This window comes from Triticum aestivum, chromosome 4D (genome assembly GCF_018294505.1).
Source record: "Triticum aestivum cultivar Chinese Spring chromosome 4D, IWGSC CS RefSeq v2.1, whole genome shotgun sequence".
Lineage (NCBI taxonomy): Eukaryota > Viridiplantae > Streptophyta > Magnoliopsida > Poales > Poaceae > Triticum > Triticum aestivum.
In genome coordinates, this window is record NC_057805.1 from 484,776,765 (window position 1) to 484,792,474 (window position 15,710).

At 47.2% G+C, this 15,710-nt stretch overlaps 2 protein-coding genes and 1 pseudogene across 3 annotated transcripts; all 3 read right to left on the reverse strand.

The window, feature by feature from the left end:
* Positions 1–547: 547 nt before the first annotated feature.
* On the reverse strand, positions 548–4,078 carry LOC123098877 (catalase-1-like). Its single transcript, XM_044520955.1, has 6 exons — positions 3,783–4,078; positions 3,578–3,674; positions 1,346–2,490; positions 1,182–1,249; positions 965–1,058; positions 548–862 (listed from the first exon to the last, which is right to left on the reverse strand). The coding sequence occupies exons 1-6, from the start codon at positions 3,795–3,797 to the stop codon at positions 803–805; spliced, it is 1,479 nt and encodes a 492-aa protein (XP_044376890.1). The 5' UTR covers positions 3,798–4,078; the 3' UTR covers positions 548–802.
* A 332-nt stretch (positions 4,079–4,410) lies between these two features.
* On the reverse strand, positions 4,411–4,507 carry LOC123100833 (uncharacterized; annotated as a pseudogene).
* Positions 4,508–4,678: 171 nt separating this feature from the next.
* On the reverse strand, positions 4,679–11,901 carry LOC123098876 (ubiquitin domain-containing protein DSK2a). 2 transcript variants are annotated; one of them, XM_044520954.1, is made up of 8 exons: positions 11,544–11,901; positions 6,688–7,398; positions 6,392–6,594; positions 6,192–6,305; positions 6,057–6,115; positions 5,793–5,821; positions 5,197–5,283; positions 4,679–5,089 (listed from the first exon to the last, which is right to left on the reverse strand). In XM_044520954.1, the coding sequence occupies exons 1-8, from the start codon at positions 11,788–11,790 to the stop codon at positions 4,941–4,943; spliced, it is 1,599 nt and encodes a 532-aa protein (XP_044376889.1). In that variant the 5' UTR covers positions 11,791–11,901; the 3' UTR covers positions 4,679–4,940. The 2 variants fall into 2 exon arrangements, with proteins under 2 accessions (XP_044376889.1, XP_044376888.1); XM_044520953.1 differs by lacking the exon at positions 11,544–11,901 and adding an exon at positions 8,973–9,384.
* Positions 11,902–15,710: the final 3,809 nt, after the last annotated feature.

A 15,710-nucleotide genomic window follows, 5' to 3' on the forward strand; every position in this document is an offset into this window, starting at 1 on the left:
AGGCGGGCATGCAGACTGAACATTCCTTTGCTAAGAACAGCCGCAACCAACTAAATTAACATAAAAATACATTTTTTACTCTTAAGAACTCATTTATCCAAATATTGGAGTCACTGCCTTCATGAACAATAATAAAGATAAATGTGTAGTGAGGTGCTGCTAGACCTGCATCTTGAGAAGGTAGATGTGTCGTCCTTCAGGTTTTGTCATGTTCCATTATCGCTGTCGTTAATTATTTCTTCTGAAGTATTGCTATCCTGTATCTACTTGTTATGATACCTATCATCCTCGGAGTTGAGGAAGAGCAATGCTTAGTCCTTGCAGGAACATACGGCGAGCTGAAAAAGATAATTTGCACGGTGACTCCAAATATAACCAACACGAGGTTTGATGAACCAACATAGACAACATGCAACTTTACTATTTATATTTATTGTTTGTTTTCTGAGAATTTTTCTGTAGAACATTGTAAGAAAAAAGTGTTCCAAGAAAAGAAGTCATTGCAAAGGACAAACACAAGAGATTATTGACATACTTACTCTTCAACTTATTCTTAATTTGGTTCATTAATCAAGATGCATTCACTTTACAATAATCATGAAGTATCAGGAGAAACAGGCTCTTGTACAAATTATTACATGAACGACAGACGACAATGCGCGTAACGTGTTGCAGAATCATATGTATGTCCTCTTTTCAAAATAGGCTCAGTAAAATGAAGTAGCTAGATGCAGCATTTGGTACGTAATCCTCGCCGATAAGAGGAAGCAGATTTCTGATTTGCGCACTCCATGGACTGATCTTACATGCTCGGCTTCGAGCTGAGACGGCTCGCGAGCTTCTGGCCGAGAGACTTGTCAGCCTGCACGATCCCACGAGAAGCAATTCAGTATGATATCTTACTATAATCTTCAGAGAACATGGAAAAAATTACACACAAATTTCTTCAGAGATGTTTGATTACCTGAGACCAGTAGGAGAGCCAGATGGCCTTGATCTCGTGGGTGAGGCGGGGGTCGGACAGCGCATCGATCCATCTGTTGATGAATCGCTCTTGCCTGAACATACACACACACACACACACACACACACATACATCATTCAGTTAGCAATACCAAATTGATTAACCATGCAAGTTCATAACAATTGCTTGCTGATTGATACAGTAGCTTGGTACGCACCTTGCCGGGTCCATGGAGCGGTACCTCTCCCCGGGCTGCTTGAAGTTGTTCTCCTTCTCGATCACCATCTGCATTCCATGCATCATGCATTTTAACTTACTAACTTGTGAGAAGAACAGATCAGCAGGTGGCAGCCAAGGTACAGCATATAACAGTACGAGTACCTTCTCGCGGCGGCCGTTGAGGGTGCGCGAGGGGATGGGGTAGCGGGGCGCGTGCTTGGCGGGGTCGAACCTGGAGGGGAAGTAGTCGACCTCCTCGTCGCGGTGCATGAAGTTCATGAGCCCGTCGTAGTGGTTGTTGTGGTGGGAGCACTTGGGCGCATTGGCCGGCAGCAGCAGGTAGTTGGGCCCCAGGCGGTGGCGCTGCGTGTCCGAGTAGGAGAAGATCCTCGTCTGCAGCAGCTTGTCGTCCGAGTAGTACACCCCGGGGACGATGATCCCGGGGCAGAAGGCCAGCTGCTCGTTCTCCGCGAAGAAGTTGTCGATGTTGCGGTTGAGCACCAGCCGCCCCACCGGCTGCAGCGGCACCACGTCCTCGGGCCACGTCTTGGTCACGTCCAGCGGGTCAAAGTCGAAGCGGTCCTCGTGGTCCGGGTCGATGGTCTGGATGTAGAAGGTCCACTCCGGGTAGTTGCCGGCGGCGATGGAGTCGGTCAGGTCCTTGGTGGCGTGGCTGTGGTTGGTGCCGCCCACCGTGACCGCCTCCTCCTCGAGGAGCGACTTGACGCCGCAGGTGGGCTTCCAGTGGAACTTGACGTAGTGCGCCTTGCCGGCGCGGTTGACGAGCGTGTAGGTGTTGACGCCGGAGCCGTCCATGTGGCGGTAGTCGGCGGGCACGCCGATGTCGTCGAAGAGGAAGGTGAACATGTGGAGCGACTCCGGGTGGTGGGAGAAGAAGTCGAGGATGCGCCAGTTCTCCTGGATGTGGGTCTTGGGGTTGGGCTTGAGCGCGTGCACCATGTCCGGGAACTTCATGCCGTCGCGGATGAAGAAGACGGGGAAGTTGTTGCCGACCAGGTCCCAGTTGCCCTCCCGGGTGTAGAACTTGATGGCGAAGCCGCGCGGGTCGCGGAGCGTCTCGGGGGAGCCGCGCTCGTGGATCACGGTGGAGAAGCGCACGATGACGGGGGTCTGCACGCCGGGGGCGCGGAGGAAGTCGGCGCAGGTCAGGTGGGACACGTCGTGGGTCACCTCGAAGAAGCCCTTGGCGCTGGCGCCACGCGCGTGCACCACCCGCTCCGGGATGCGCTCGCGGTCGAAGTCGGCGATCTTCTCCACCAGGTGGTAGTCCTCCAGCAGGATGGGACCTGAAGTCACAGTCACAGCACATACAAGCATCGTCATTAAATCAATTTGCAGGCGTCGTCAGCATCAAACACTCGATTGATAATTTGATATGCATGGTAGTATATGTTTGTCCTGAATTATTCTTAATCTCCTCTATCATTATTAGCACTTAAAGAATAACCAAGTTCTTTGTGTCTTTCTTTCACCATGAATTATTCAGTTGCTCCCAATCGTACTGAAGCCTAAATCACTTCATTTTGGGGGGTTAAGAACTCAAAACACTTTAAGTTTGCTTACTGCGAACTTCAGTATAGTATCGTCTGAACATTTTCTGTAATCTCGGGCTTGGTAGTCTAGCTTAGTTTGCTCTGACAATTTGAATCCCCGGCGAGGCACTAATCACTTAGGAATTCTATATGATACAGAAAGTAGGAAATGTGAATTTTGTGACAATGAAGAGAGCATTGATCACTTATTATTTTTCTTGCTCACTAGCTAGGTTCTTATGGAATGTTATTGGGGCTGCTTTGGGAAATTCCAAAATCTTTTCTTGATTAATGTCAGAATAGGCGTTGCTGGACTTTTTTGGACTATCTGGAAAACAAGGAACAAATCTTGCTTTCAATGTGTACTTCCTAATGATCTCAGGAATGTTATATTTTCTTGATGTTCTCCTGCTGGGTTTGTGGACTGTTGTATAGAAAAGAGGATTGTAGAAAATGTCTCCCCTACCCCTAGTTAAGTTTCTTTTTCTTCCAGTTTAGAACCTCTGATCTGATGTAGGCCGGATGTATGTATGTCTTGGGGAGTGTATGGCTGCTATTGCCACATGTTTTGTACAAAAATACTCTGTTTTCTTAATTGAAAACGGGGGCCTGGAGGCTCCTCTGATGAGAAAAGAAACTCCGGACGATTTTATTAGTAACAAATTAAAGCTACGGCGTACGTACTTTACTTGCTATATACGTAGTGATGATATGACTCCGACGGAGTGAGAGTGGCCACACCCACAGGCAGCCACACCACACGTCCGTGATCCGGCAAGTAGTGGTAAGAAGAGAAGAGAAGGGAAGGGAAGGAGAGCGGATGGTGTAGGGGGTAGGGTACCTCGGGATCCGACGGTGAGGGAGTTGTCGTTGTTCCAGACGGGCGCGCCGGAGTTGGTGCTCCACATCGGGGCGTTGAAGGAGCTCGACGGCCGGTACTGCACCACACAAGCACAAGACTCCCATCAAAACCAAACCAAAACCAAGAACCAGCACGAGCCGCGAGCCACCTGGGCAGGGCAGCGGAGAGAGAGCGGAGCACGCACCTTGTAGGGGTCCATGGCGAACGGAGGAACGATCGACGGGCGGACGGCCGGCGATGCGCGCGCAGAATGACGACTAGGCGAGCCCCGCCGCGCGGCGCGGATGCTTTATAGCGGGAACGAGAGGGCGACAAAGATTTGTCCCCGTGCCGGACGCTTCTGGGCCTTCGATCGTGGGCGTACGTGTGCTCTCCCTGCTCCGGGGGTCGGGTGGGCGGATACGGGCCGCGCGCGCCTCATCCACACGCGCCCCGCCCGGCGCTCCCCGGCCAGAATAAAACGGGGCAGTTTCCGGCGCGGCCACCGGATAAACGCGGGCGGGAAATGGAACTGGGTGTGAACGGGCCGGGGGATGCGAATTTGGCAGATGCCGTTCACATGGCACGCACGCGACCGACCGTGGCACGGCGGAAGAGACGCCTTACCTATCGTGCAGTGCACCATCGCCGCCTTGCACGGAAGGCACTAGCCAGAAAAAAGAGACGCAGGGTTCGTTAGCCACGCCTCTCTTCTTTTTCTCCTATATACTGACGATTTTTCACCTCATGCGTCAGGTGAACCGCGATGCTACACGTTGGGCCTTGTACCGACCGGTGTTCCATACGCCAGTCGTGTGTAGATTCGGTACAGAGCATGTGCCGCTCGCTTCTCAATTTGTGCGTGTCATCCTTCCATGTTAATCTTCTCTGTATCGTTCCAATATTATCAGATGCTTCTCTCTTCGGTGCTTCACATAACATCTTACGTACATTACCTCTTCCGAAGCTGCTGTGTAAACATTCCGCGGAACAAAAAATTCTCCGGTTCCACCAAAGGTGTCTGCATAGGAATCAAGAAAATCTGGCAGCAAGAATACATGGGCGGTAAGATCAGGGCAGAAAGACAGCGGACACATGATGTACTTTTAAGACCACCACAATTCAATATGTATGTACACCGACGACCCAAGGTACTACTACCAACAGCAATATACCACAGTTTAACCACCACGACACGACACGACACGACACGGGACTCATGTATACATGCAAAGGGTAGCCAGTAGATAGACTGGTTTATTCATCCATCTTAAAACACATAGAATCTAGAGATGCTGCCTTTCAATCTCACCGGGACCGGGTAGGGTATACAACCAATCAAGCCTCACAATGCCAACTACTACTATTGCCCAAAGTTCCCAAGAAGGCGCTCCACCGCGGCATGGACATTCCCATTGGTAGCCAACAGCGCCCGGATGTTCTCCTGTGGGTCAAAGAAACCCATTTCTTGGAGCTGGGCTAGCTGCGTCGCGTAGCGCTCTTCCGGTGGCACTGTCAATTCAGAAACTCAACCGATGAGCAAGGTTCATGGACAACACACAATCACACTATCAGAGGGTGTTTCTTTCAATATTATAAACAATGGAACACATACTGACCAGTTGGGATATTTGGGACACCACCCAGGCCACCGCCCGCTCCAAGCCCACTGAACATGCTCATCAAGCTGTTGAGGTTAACGTTGCCTAGCATCCAATACATTGTTAGAAAATTAGCTAGATAATAGTGTAATTACAGCTAAAAGTTTAAGCGTGGTTGACTTAACACGAGTTTGCAAGTAGAGTATAAGATAAAAAAAATCATTGACTTTGCATGAAAGAGTTGGATGAGGCATCTCAAGGATATAAAAAAGAAAGCACAGAATGAATATATAACAAATCAGGAACACAAAACTGTTTCCAAGTAGAGTTTGTTGTTCGCCCAAAGGGTGTTATAATTTATTATACAACCAAGGTACAGACCCAAAAGGGGGGAAATCTCAGTGTGCTAGGCATTCTCAATTTTGATACAAAAACAGAACTCATGGAGAGCAATATAAAAAAGTGATGTTTAACTTATCAAAAGAATGTAAAGGAACACAACCATAAAAAATACAGATATAGATTCAGGCAGGATGCTCATTAATGAATTATGCATATATCAATGCTAGGTAAGATAAGCCATTCAAATGGTAACTAGGTAGAGAGCAAATTACCTGGAGTAGTGCCCGCTTGGGTCCGCTCCCTGAAACAAGCAACAAAACAGATTCAACAAAGAGAGCATAGAGCAAGGCTTACCATATTAGCATCATCAACAACAACAAAGCCTTTTTTTGGTCATAAACAAGAAAACAGATTCAACGATAAATGCCTATTCTCTTCATTTTAGGTTCAACAAGACATAACAAGAAGTGCATTAGATAGAGGGGAATAAAAAACATCATGAGCTAAGGAGGTCAAGTTGAGCTGAAGATACTTACTGGCCAGCAGCTTGTTGACCAAGCTGTGACGTCAATGCCTGCTGGAATGAAGCTAATTGCTACATAAAAGGAAAGCAATTTAGTTTATCATATAATCACATGCTGTGCACATACATATAGCAGTATAAATTTCACCTGCAATGTTTCAGGAGATGTCAACTGGCGAAGAAATTCTGGATTCTGAAACATTTCTCTCATTTGGGTATTTGATTCCATCATGTTACGTACATTCGGGTTCATGTTGAGCAACTACATGCAAGAAAACATTAGGAGAGGGCCAAAACATTATGTACTCAGGTCAACTATTCAAAACAGAAGTAGTTGAAGCTGTGTACCTGATTCATGGTCTGAGGATTAGACATAATGTTTTGCATCATTTGCATCATGGCAGGGTTTTGTATAACCTGGTTCAATAAGGAAGCATCAGAGCCACCACCCAGCATACTTCCCAAATCTGCAGAACCCAACCCTCCTAGGCCACCGCTTGTGGCACTCCTTGCAGCAGCAGAAGGCCTTGCTGCTCCTTGTGCAGCCCCAGCTGTAGATTTAAGTCTTAGATAGCAAAACAAGACAAGAATAAATGCACATGTGAACACCAAAAATATGGGAGTACCCAAACGGCCAAACCTACCATTTGCACCCCAGGGATTTGGGAGTGGATTGGTATTTGGAGCAGGAGCAGTAGTTGGTGCATCTCCAGTTGGATCTCTGGCTTGGTTAGACCCCTGGTCTCCTAGAAGAGCTGCAAATGGGTTTGGATTTGTGTTGCCCTCCCCAGCCATTGTTGTTGCATTCATAAATGGCTCTTGAACAGTTTCATACATGCGGCGCAGCATATTAAACCCTTCTGGAGAAGATTCAATGTTGCTCATGGCTCTGTCTGTGTTCCGCATCATCTCTCTCATAAGTTCAGGATTCCTAGCTGCTTCAACAGTTTGGCGGAGAATGCTTGGATCATTCAGGACATGTGCCAGATCCGGATTACGGTCGACGAGCTCACGCATTTGAGGATTGTTCATAATTAAATCGCGTATTAGATCAGGGCTATTCATTATGTTTTGCATGGCTGGTGTATTCAATACTTCTCTCATTAAGTTGGGATTCTCAGTTAACTGCTGTTGCATCTGCTCTAATCCTGGAAGGCCAGAGCCAGATAAACCAAAAGCTCCACTGCCAGCAGTTCCTGTACTACCAAGACCTTGAAACAAGCCTCCAAGACCAGCTGGCGGGGTATTCGCAGGAGTCGTAGTTGAAGTCCCAAGGTTGGCTGCAGCCGGGGCAGCCGATGTTGGTGGTGGTGCAGCACCACGCACCATATGGATGGTGTGATCGGCCTCCACACCTTCAAAAGCAAAGGAGAAAAAAGCCACCAGAATGAGAGTGAATTCGTAAAATTAATAAGTTGTACTTCCATGCATCAACCAATCAAGGGTAGGTCCACTAATCCTGAAGCACATGGACAGGTAAGTTATAAGGATTGACAGTTCATTTGCGCTTCAAAATCTGTGTGTACCTACTGAAGTTCCTAGAATCAACCAACAGACTAATGACTGAACTCTATATAAGCAATCAGTCCTACACAACCACAAAGGGCATTTCTATATCCAAAGTTAGCGTGTTCTGAAAGTGTTAGACTTAACTGGACAGGATCTCCAGTACTTACATTCACACACTAAAACAAGCAGATATAATGCGGCTCACATAGCTCAAGGCATGAACGGAACACAAAATTCTTTTCGATAAATTGTCGCATACAGATAGTTGAATTTTTTACTGGAGGTACCAGTCTAGCATGGGAAATTTGTCCATGTCTCGTTCCTTTTTATTACATGGAGTTAATGACAATTGCAAGGAATTTTCCAAATTATACATCTTATTTGTATGGCCAGCTCAAGTATGTTAGGATAGCAATGTATGGCAAGTTTACTCATACTTATCTAAAGGAACGAGCTAAACATATCATGTTGATGTTGTGACTTACATAAAAAATGCTAGCTTATTCAACTTTGCCAAGTACCAAACATGAACATGAATCAATGAAGGAATGGTTAAAAAAATACCTTTTTCATGAAGATCAAAACTACTTAACTACATGTACAAAAAGAAATCTACAGAACTGTAGACCTGACATGGTAATTTGCAGGTACAGATTAAAAGGCGAGGATGCACTAAAACTTTGAAGTAGTTTCCCATAGAATTTCTCTGTTTGATGAAGAGTGCCAGATGGATAATGCAATAAAAGATGGTTCCTATTGTTGTCGAAACACGATAAGACTTGATGCCATAATAGGAATAATAGCATTGTACCAGCTGAATGAACACACATTACATGTGGATGACAATGGTTGATAACATGTAGCCCTAATAACAAGCACTTGAAAATCAATCTAAATACAGTTATCGGTGGGAACCTGAAAGCATTTATAATAGCATTCCTAGTGGCTAATCAGTGATTGCTAAGATGCTGTCATGCTGCAATCCAGCAAGATGTGTCGATTCGTGCATGTTAAATGGCTGTATACCACCCTACCGATGTATCACCACCTAGAATTTTGCTTACAAACGCAAGGTGCGTAACGTGACGCTGGCAGTTGCATGACATCATATTGTCTGAAACTACATTTGTGTAGAGGCATCATAACCGTGTTCATTTCACTTCTAACCCCCCCCCCCCCAAAAAAAAAAAAAAATAGGGCACTACTTGTACACATCGTCAAAGGGGCTAAGCTGCATCTCACCCTCCTGCTAGCAAAACAAATATGGCAGGCATTGCATCTAAGACACAGGCGCCACCCAAGGCGACCAGCATAGCGCACGCATAGGAACTAACCAATCACACCATCAGCGACGCCAGATTAGGAAATCGCAGCGAAGAACAAGCTTCTCAGGGTGGGGGTAAGGAGCACACGCACGCACCGTAGCTGGCTAGGGTTTGGTCGTCCTTCAAGATCCGGCCCTTGTAAATCAGCCGCTGCCGCCGCGCCGGCACGTTGCAGGTCCTGGCGAAGTCCACCTTGAACTCCCCGACGGTGTCGCCCAGGTCGGCCCACACCGAGAAATCGTTCCCCCTGGTGTCCCGGATGTAAAACGCTACCAGCACAGCCACATCTGAGGCCTCTCCTGCGGGCTCGCTGCCCACCTCGCCCTCGCCGCCGCCCATGCCCCTAGCCCAAGGGTCGATCCGGCCGGCTTCCGCCCAGATCCGGCCTGTGGAGTGGGAGAGGGGAGGGGTTTGTGTCGTGTTGTCTGTTGTGTGCGTGAGTTTGTCCATTCTCCTCTTTTCTCTCGCTTTTGTACAAGCGTTCGCTTCGCCAGATGAGCAAGAGCGGTTGTGGGGGAGATCTAGCTGCAGCGAGGGCGTGTGGCAGGGATGGAGGCTGGGAACGCTTTGCGTGATGTGGGGTGGGTAGACCCCGCCGCGTGGAACGGGCTGTCAGGGTTGGCGTGAATGGGAGTGGAGAAGGTTCTAGTGTCAAGGCCCCGTCGCCGGAACACGTAGTCCGTCCTGTCCGGTAGTATGCATTGTGTGTCCGATACGTGCTGCTCCCTCGTTTTTGCCATTTGACACGGTACTGCTCTGCTCCCTAGTTGTTTCGGTGCTAAGCTTTTGCATCGACTCATGGAAGAAGATGAAATTCCATCAGCCGCTCCGGAAAAGAACTACAAAAGTAAGTGTGGAGAGTTGGAATTGCTTTTATCGCTCGGGCTTGCTAAATATCAGTCAACTGAGATTTAGCGGAGTCTCGGTCGACACACTTGAGCCAATGTTGCTGGTGGTGCAGCACCACAGACCATATGGATGGTGTGATCGGTCCCCACACCTTCAAAAGGGAAGGGGGGAAAAGGCACCAGAATGAGAGTGAATTTGTGAAATTAACAAGGTGTACTTCCATGCATCACCATCCATAATCCTGAAGCACATGGACAGGTAAGTTATTAGAATTATCACTTCGTTTGTGCTTCAAATCTGTGTGTACCTACTGAAGTTCCTAGAATCAAGCAACAGACTACTAACAGCAATTCTATATAAAGCAGTCGGTCCTACACAATCACAAAAGGCATTTCTATATCCAAAGTTGGCGTGTTCTGAAAGTGTTGACTTAACTGGACAGGATCTTCTGTACTTACATTCACACACTAAAACACGCAGATATAATGTGGCTCCATATTGTTCTGTCATGACTTGTGACACATAGCTCAAAGGCATGAAAACAAAAAAAATCTTTCCAATAAATTGTCAAATAAAGATAGTTGAATTTTTTTACTGGAGGTACCAGTCTAGCATGAGAAATTTGTCCACGTTTAGTTCCTTTTTATTACATGGAGTTAATGACAAGCAAGGAATTTTCCAAATTATACATCTTCTTTGTATGGCCAGTTCAAGTATGTTAGGATAGCAATGTATGGCAAGTTTAATCATACTTGTCCAAAGGAACAAGCTAAACATGTCATGCTGATGTTGTGACTTGCAGCAAAAGTGCTAGCTTATTCAACTTTGCCAAGTACCAAACATGAACATGAAGCAATGAAGCAATGGTTAGAGAAAACACCTTTTTCATGAAGATCAAAACTACTTAAATACATGTACAAAACGATATCTACAGAACAGTAGATCTGATATGGTAATTTGTAGGTACATATTAAAATAGGCGAGGATGCACTAAAACTTTGCAATAGTTTCAAATAGAATTTCCTGTTTGATGAAGAGTGCCACGTGGATAATGCAATCAAAGATGGTTCCTATTGTTGTCGAAACACAACAAGACTTTAATGCCATAATAGGAATAATAGCATCGTGCCGGCTGAATGAAAACACGTTACACGTGGATGACAATGGTTGATAACACGTAACCCTAATAACAAGCACTTGAAACCAATCTCAATACAGTTATGGGCGGGAACCCGGAAGCATTAACAATAGCCTTCCTAGTGGCTAATCAGTGACTGCTAAGATGCTGTCATGCTGCAATCCAGCAAGATGAGTCGATTCGTGCATGCTTACTGTCTGTATGCCACCGCCTAGGATTTTTTTGCTTACCAACGCAAAGTGCAGACGTGACGCTGGCACTTGCATGGCGCCATGGTGTCTGGAACTACATTCATGTGGAGGCATCAGAGCCGCGTTCATTTCACTTCTATAGCATAATGTTCACTAAGGTGTGCTGTCATTCAACGCCTAAGGCTCTACTTATTGGGCTGTGCCTCTGCGCCAATCCATCAACCAAGGAGGCAAGGACCACAGAAAATCATAGGGCACCCATCGCATGCATTCTCGAAAGAGCTAAGCTGCATCTCGCCCACCTCCTAGCAAAACAAGTGAGGCAGGCATTGCATCCAACACAGAGGTACCACCATATACGCAGACCAACGCAGCGCAAGCATCGGACCTAACTAACCACATCATCAGCCACGCCAGATTAGACTACACGAAGTCGCACCGAAGCCCGAGCTTCTCAGGGCGGGGGATAAGGGGGCACACGCACGCACCGTAGCTGGCTAGGGTTTGGTCGTCCTTCAAGATCCGGCCCTTGTAGATCAGCCGCTGCTGCGGCGCGGGCACGTCGCAGCTCTCGGCGACGACCGCCTTGAACTCCCCGACGGTGGCGCCCAGGTCGGCCCGCACCGCGAACTTGTTCCCGCTGGTGCCGCGGATGTGCAGCGTCGCCTGCGCGGCCGCGGCCGGGGCCGCTCCCGCCGCGGGCTCGCCGCCGGCCCCGCCCTCGCCGCCGCCCATGCCGCTGGCCCGAGGGTCGATCCGGCCGGCCTCCGCCCCGATCCGGCCTGTGGAGTGGGAGAGAGGGGGGGAGGGGTTTGTGGCTTGTGTCGTGTGCTGTGTGCGCGAGTTCGTCCGTCCGTTCCCCTCTTTTCTCTCGCTTTTGTACGAGCGTTCGTTTCGCCGGAGGAGGAAGAACGGCTGCGGGCGGAGGATCGGGCGGCGGAGAGGGGCCGTGGGGCGGGGACGGACGGCTGGGATCGCTTCGCGTGGCGCGGGGTAGGTGGGCCCCGCCGCGTGGAGCGGGCTGTCAGGGTCGGTGCGGACGGGGGAGGAGAAGGTTCTAGTGTCAAGGCCCCGTCGCTCGAAGACGTATCTGTCCGGACTACGCATTGTGTGTCCGATACGTGCTGCCCCCTCGTTTTTCTCGTTTGTGACACGCTACTCTGCTCCCTCGTTGAGCTTTTGCATCGGCTCACTGAACAAGATGAAATTCCATCAACCGCTTGGAGAAAAACAGACTTCAACAATAAAGCGTGAAGAGTTGGAATTGCTTTTATTGTTCGGGCTTACTAAATATTGCTCGACTGGGATCTAGCGAAGTCTCAATCAACACATTTGAGCCGTTGGATCAACAATGCTTAAGGTTTGCAGTGTCGCTTGTCCCATCCCGTTATGGTGTGATTGTTATGTTCATTTTTGTTTTGTTTTTTCCTTGTGTTGAGGGGCAGGGATCGCAATGGACTGGGCGTGATGGAGGGGTCTCTTTGTCTGCTGAACTTCTTCTTTTCTGGGCGTGTGAGAAATCCTGTGTCTGTTAAGACATAGGTTGTTTTTTCTAGTTTGGTGGTTCATTTCTATTTTGTTGTTGTTCCGCTCAATATTAATCTGAGCATTCTTACTACTTTTAATTCACAAGGCAAGTTGTAAAGAAGACAATGACATCTTCATTTTCCTTTTTCCCTTTTTGTGTCCTTTTCCCATGTTCATGAGCCCTCGTCCGACGCGGGGGCGTTTTTCTCAATTTAAGTGGTTTCTCACACGTGTGTGCTAATTGCATGCTCACCATTCGAGCCACAATTGTTATAAATCGACTGCAAATGCACTATGTAACACGAACAAGTGCTAGCTACTTAGAAAGGATAGGGGTAGTGAATATTTGTGTGCTTATCGTTTGTATGCCATTGGTGGCGGAGAAACTATTTTGGTGTACTTGCACAAAGATGCTACATAATCATGTGTCTTGCATGCCATCGATGACACAATTAATAAACTCGTTAAACTACGCCATGGCTCGACTCATGGCTATACAACGTACGTATGATTGTGAAGTGCTAATATTAATATTGATCATGAATTATTACTAGTTATGTTCAACAAAGGTCATGTCGTTTTTACAACGCTTCTTGAGTTGGCTTGCCGAGCTTGCGTAGGGGCATGGGCTCCGCTCGCTGAACTGCCGAGTCAGTCCGAGACCAAGCCAAGTTTTTAAAAAGTTTGAGCTTGGGCATTGGCGCAAGTTTATGTCTCGTCTTTAGCGAGACGAAAACCGAGCTCACCTACAAATAGCGGATAGTGGGTTCGCCTAGTAGCCATGTGGTTTCGTTAAACTGACATCACACATGTGTTTTTTTATTTTTGATTATGTTTTGGAAAAATAATTAAATACATATATTATTGAAAAATAGTATATTTTATATCAAAAAATTACCACACATTTGAAAAATATTCATGCAGTGTAACACAATGCAGCTCCACTTTTAGAAAATGTTTAAAGCATACAAAAACTGTACACAACATTCAAAAAACGATCATGTATTTTTTTAAATGTACGTGACATTTTAAAAAAATGTTATACAATGAAAAAAAATGTCTGTGTGATTTTAAAAAGGTTCTGACGTTTCAAAAAAATATGTTTGTGACATTTATAAGAAAAACATTTATGAATTTTTAAAAACAGTTTGCATTGTTTAAAAAATGGTGCCTATAATTCTAAAAAAGTTTAACACATATTTGAAAAATGAGGATGAGCCCGTGGCTCGGTGGTTGGTTGTGGCGGTGGCCACCAAGCCCGCCCAACATAGATCTCTAGGATCGGCGTGGGTGTCTCACCCTGGGAATTTTCCCCTTGCACGTCTACATGCCATAGGGATGATAGACATACCCATCATTCATAGAGTCAGATGGCTTCGAAAGTTTCTCAAGACATGTCGTGTGTGCATAGGCAGTAGATATTGGTAGGCGCATAGCAGGTGTGTGTAGTGATGTGCGTGCGTGTGTGTGGTGTATGTACGCATGTTCTGGTGTATGACATGTATCCATGTAATTGAGGCTAAAAAGCATGTATTTGATAAATGTGTAGCACAAACTTGATACTTTTGTAAACACATATTTGAACAAATGTAATCATATTTTTTTGAAATGTATATATAATATGTTTTAGATGTATATGAAAATTTATGATGCGCATGTAAAAAAATAGACATTAAATATATTTAAAAACATGTTTATCATGTATTTAATAAATGTTAAACGTGTGTACAAAATGTTTGAGATGTATAAAAAATGTATAATGTGTATGATTTTTTTACATGTGCCAAAAAAGAAAAAAGAAAAACCCAGAGAAATTGGTGAAAACAAGAGAAAGAAATAAAGAAAAACCAACAAAATAAAAGTAGACAAAAAAATCAAAGAAAATCAGAGATAACCCAAAGAAAACCCGAAGAAAGCCGATGCAAAACAGTGAAAAAACTGGTAAAAACACAAAAACCTCATGCGCACCTAGGATATGGGCCCGATCTAGCAATGGCGTAGGGGAGACCTATTTTTTTAAAACAACATGACTTTATTTGAACTTCAATGTTTTAGGGAATAGAAAAAATGAGCTGCGGGCTCGAGCAACCAAACGTGGTATCATGCCTCCATAGTAGTAAGTTAGTAGCTTCCCTAGCTAAGAGCATCTCTAGCAGACCCTGTAAAAAGCCCTTACCCCCAAAATAACCGTCGAAATGTAGGTTGGCGCGGAAAATCCCGCACGAACAGACCCCTCAAACGCGGCCGGCCCGTAAAATTTTTGAGGGGCACGGGCCGCGCGGCAAAATCTTGGCCCCAACCCGCGAATACGCGGGTCCTCCCTCCCCCCCCCCTCCCCGGCCCGTCGGTGCCCTGCATATAGCGGGAGCGGTTGGTGGGGAGGACATTTCAGCCCGCGCTTTTCCTCACCTGCCACCTCCGCTCTTCCCCTCGCCCCGCCGCCCACGATTCCGGTGAAAGTATCCGACGGGATCACGCCGAAGTCCGCCACACGCACGAGGTTGCCCTCCGCCCCCCCCCTCCTGCGTCGACGGGCTGGAAAGTTGCAGATTTGCGGCCCTTCATCGCGGGCGGCCAGATTTGGCTTTTTCGGCCACCGGTGGCTGCGCCAAGCGATGGAATGGTCGGGGAGCACCTCGCGCAGCCCCGACAAAGTCCCATCGCCGCATGCAGGTACGGGTTTGTCCCGTTGCCGCCGCCGCCGGTTTGCCGGCATGGATTCGGCCGGCCGGCCATCGGGCTCGGCGCTCGCGCAGCGGCTCTGCGGCTCGCCGATGCCACTCATACAGTGCGACGACTGCATGCGGACAGTGCTGCGGCTAACTTCGGGCACGCCGAAGCACCCCGGATGGGTGTTCTTCAAATGCGAAAACGACGGGGTACATGTTCTTTTCATTCGGCTTTGGCACCGCATTCTTTGGTTCAACTGCGATAGCTCATTTCGAACATCATCATGTGTGTAGGAAGATGGATGCTCATTTTGGTTTTGGAAAGGCGAATACATTGATTTATTGATAGAAAGAAACTTAATAGACGTTCGTGCACTCCTTAGTACAATCGAAGGTAATGAAGCGGCTGCATGTGCAACTAGAGGGGAAGCAACGTCTACTTCTTTAGAACCAAAGAAG

What these genes read in the sequence shown, in the direction of transcription:
- LOC123098876 (XM_044520953.1), bottom strand. Translation starts at nt 9,327, where the DNA reads ATGGACAAACTCACGCACACAACAGACAACACGACACAAACCCCTCCC. An exon ending in CCAAACCCTAGCCAGCTACG is followed by an intron (nt 7,399 to 8,972) that starts GTGCGTGCGTGT and finishes TTGCTTTTGAAG; the next exon opens with GTGTGGAGGCCGATCACACC. An exon ending in TGTCCCAAATATCCCAACTG is followed by an intron (nt 5,090 to 5,196) that starts GTCAGTATGTGT and finishes CTGAATTGACAG; the next exon opens with TGCCACCGGAAGAGCGCTAC.
- LOC123098877 (XM_044520955.1), bottom strand. An exon ending in TCAACGGCCGCCGCGAGAAG is followed by an intron (nt 1,250 to 1,345) that starts GTACTCGTACTG and finishes CATGGAATGCAG; the next exon opens with ATGGTGATCGAGAAGGAGAA. An exon ending in GGCTCTCCTACTGGTCTCAG is followed by an intron (nt 863 to 964) that starts GTAATCAAACAT and finishes GGGATCGTGCAG; the next exon opens with GCTGACAAGTCTCTCGGCCA.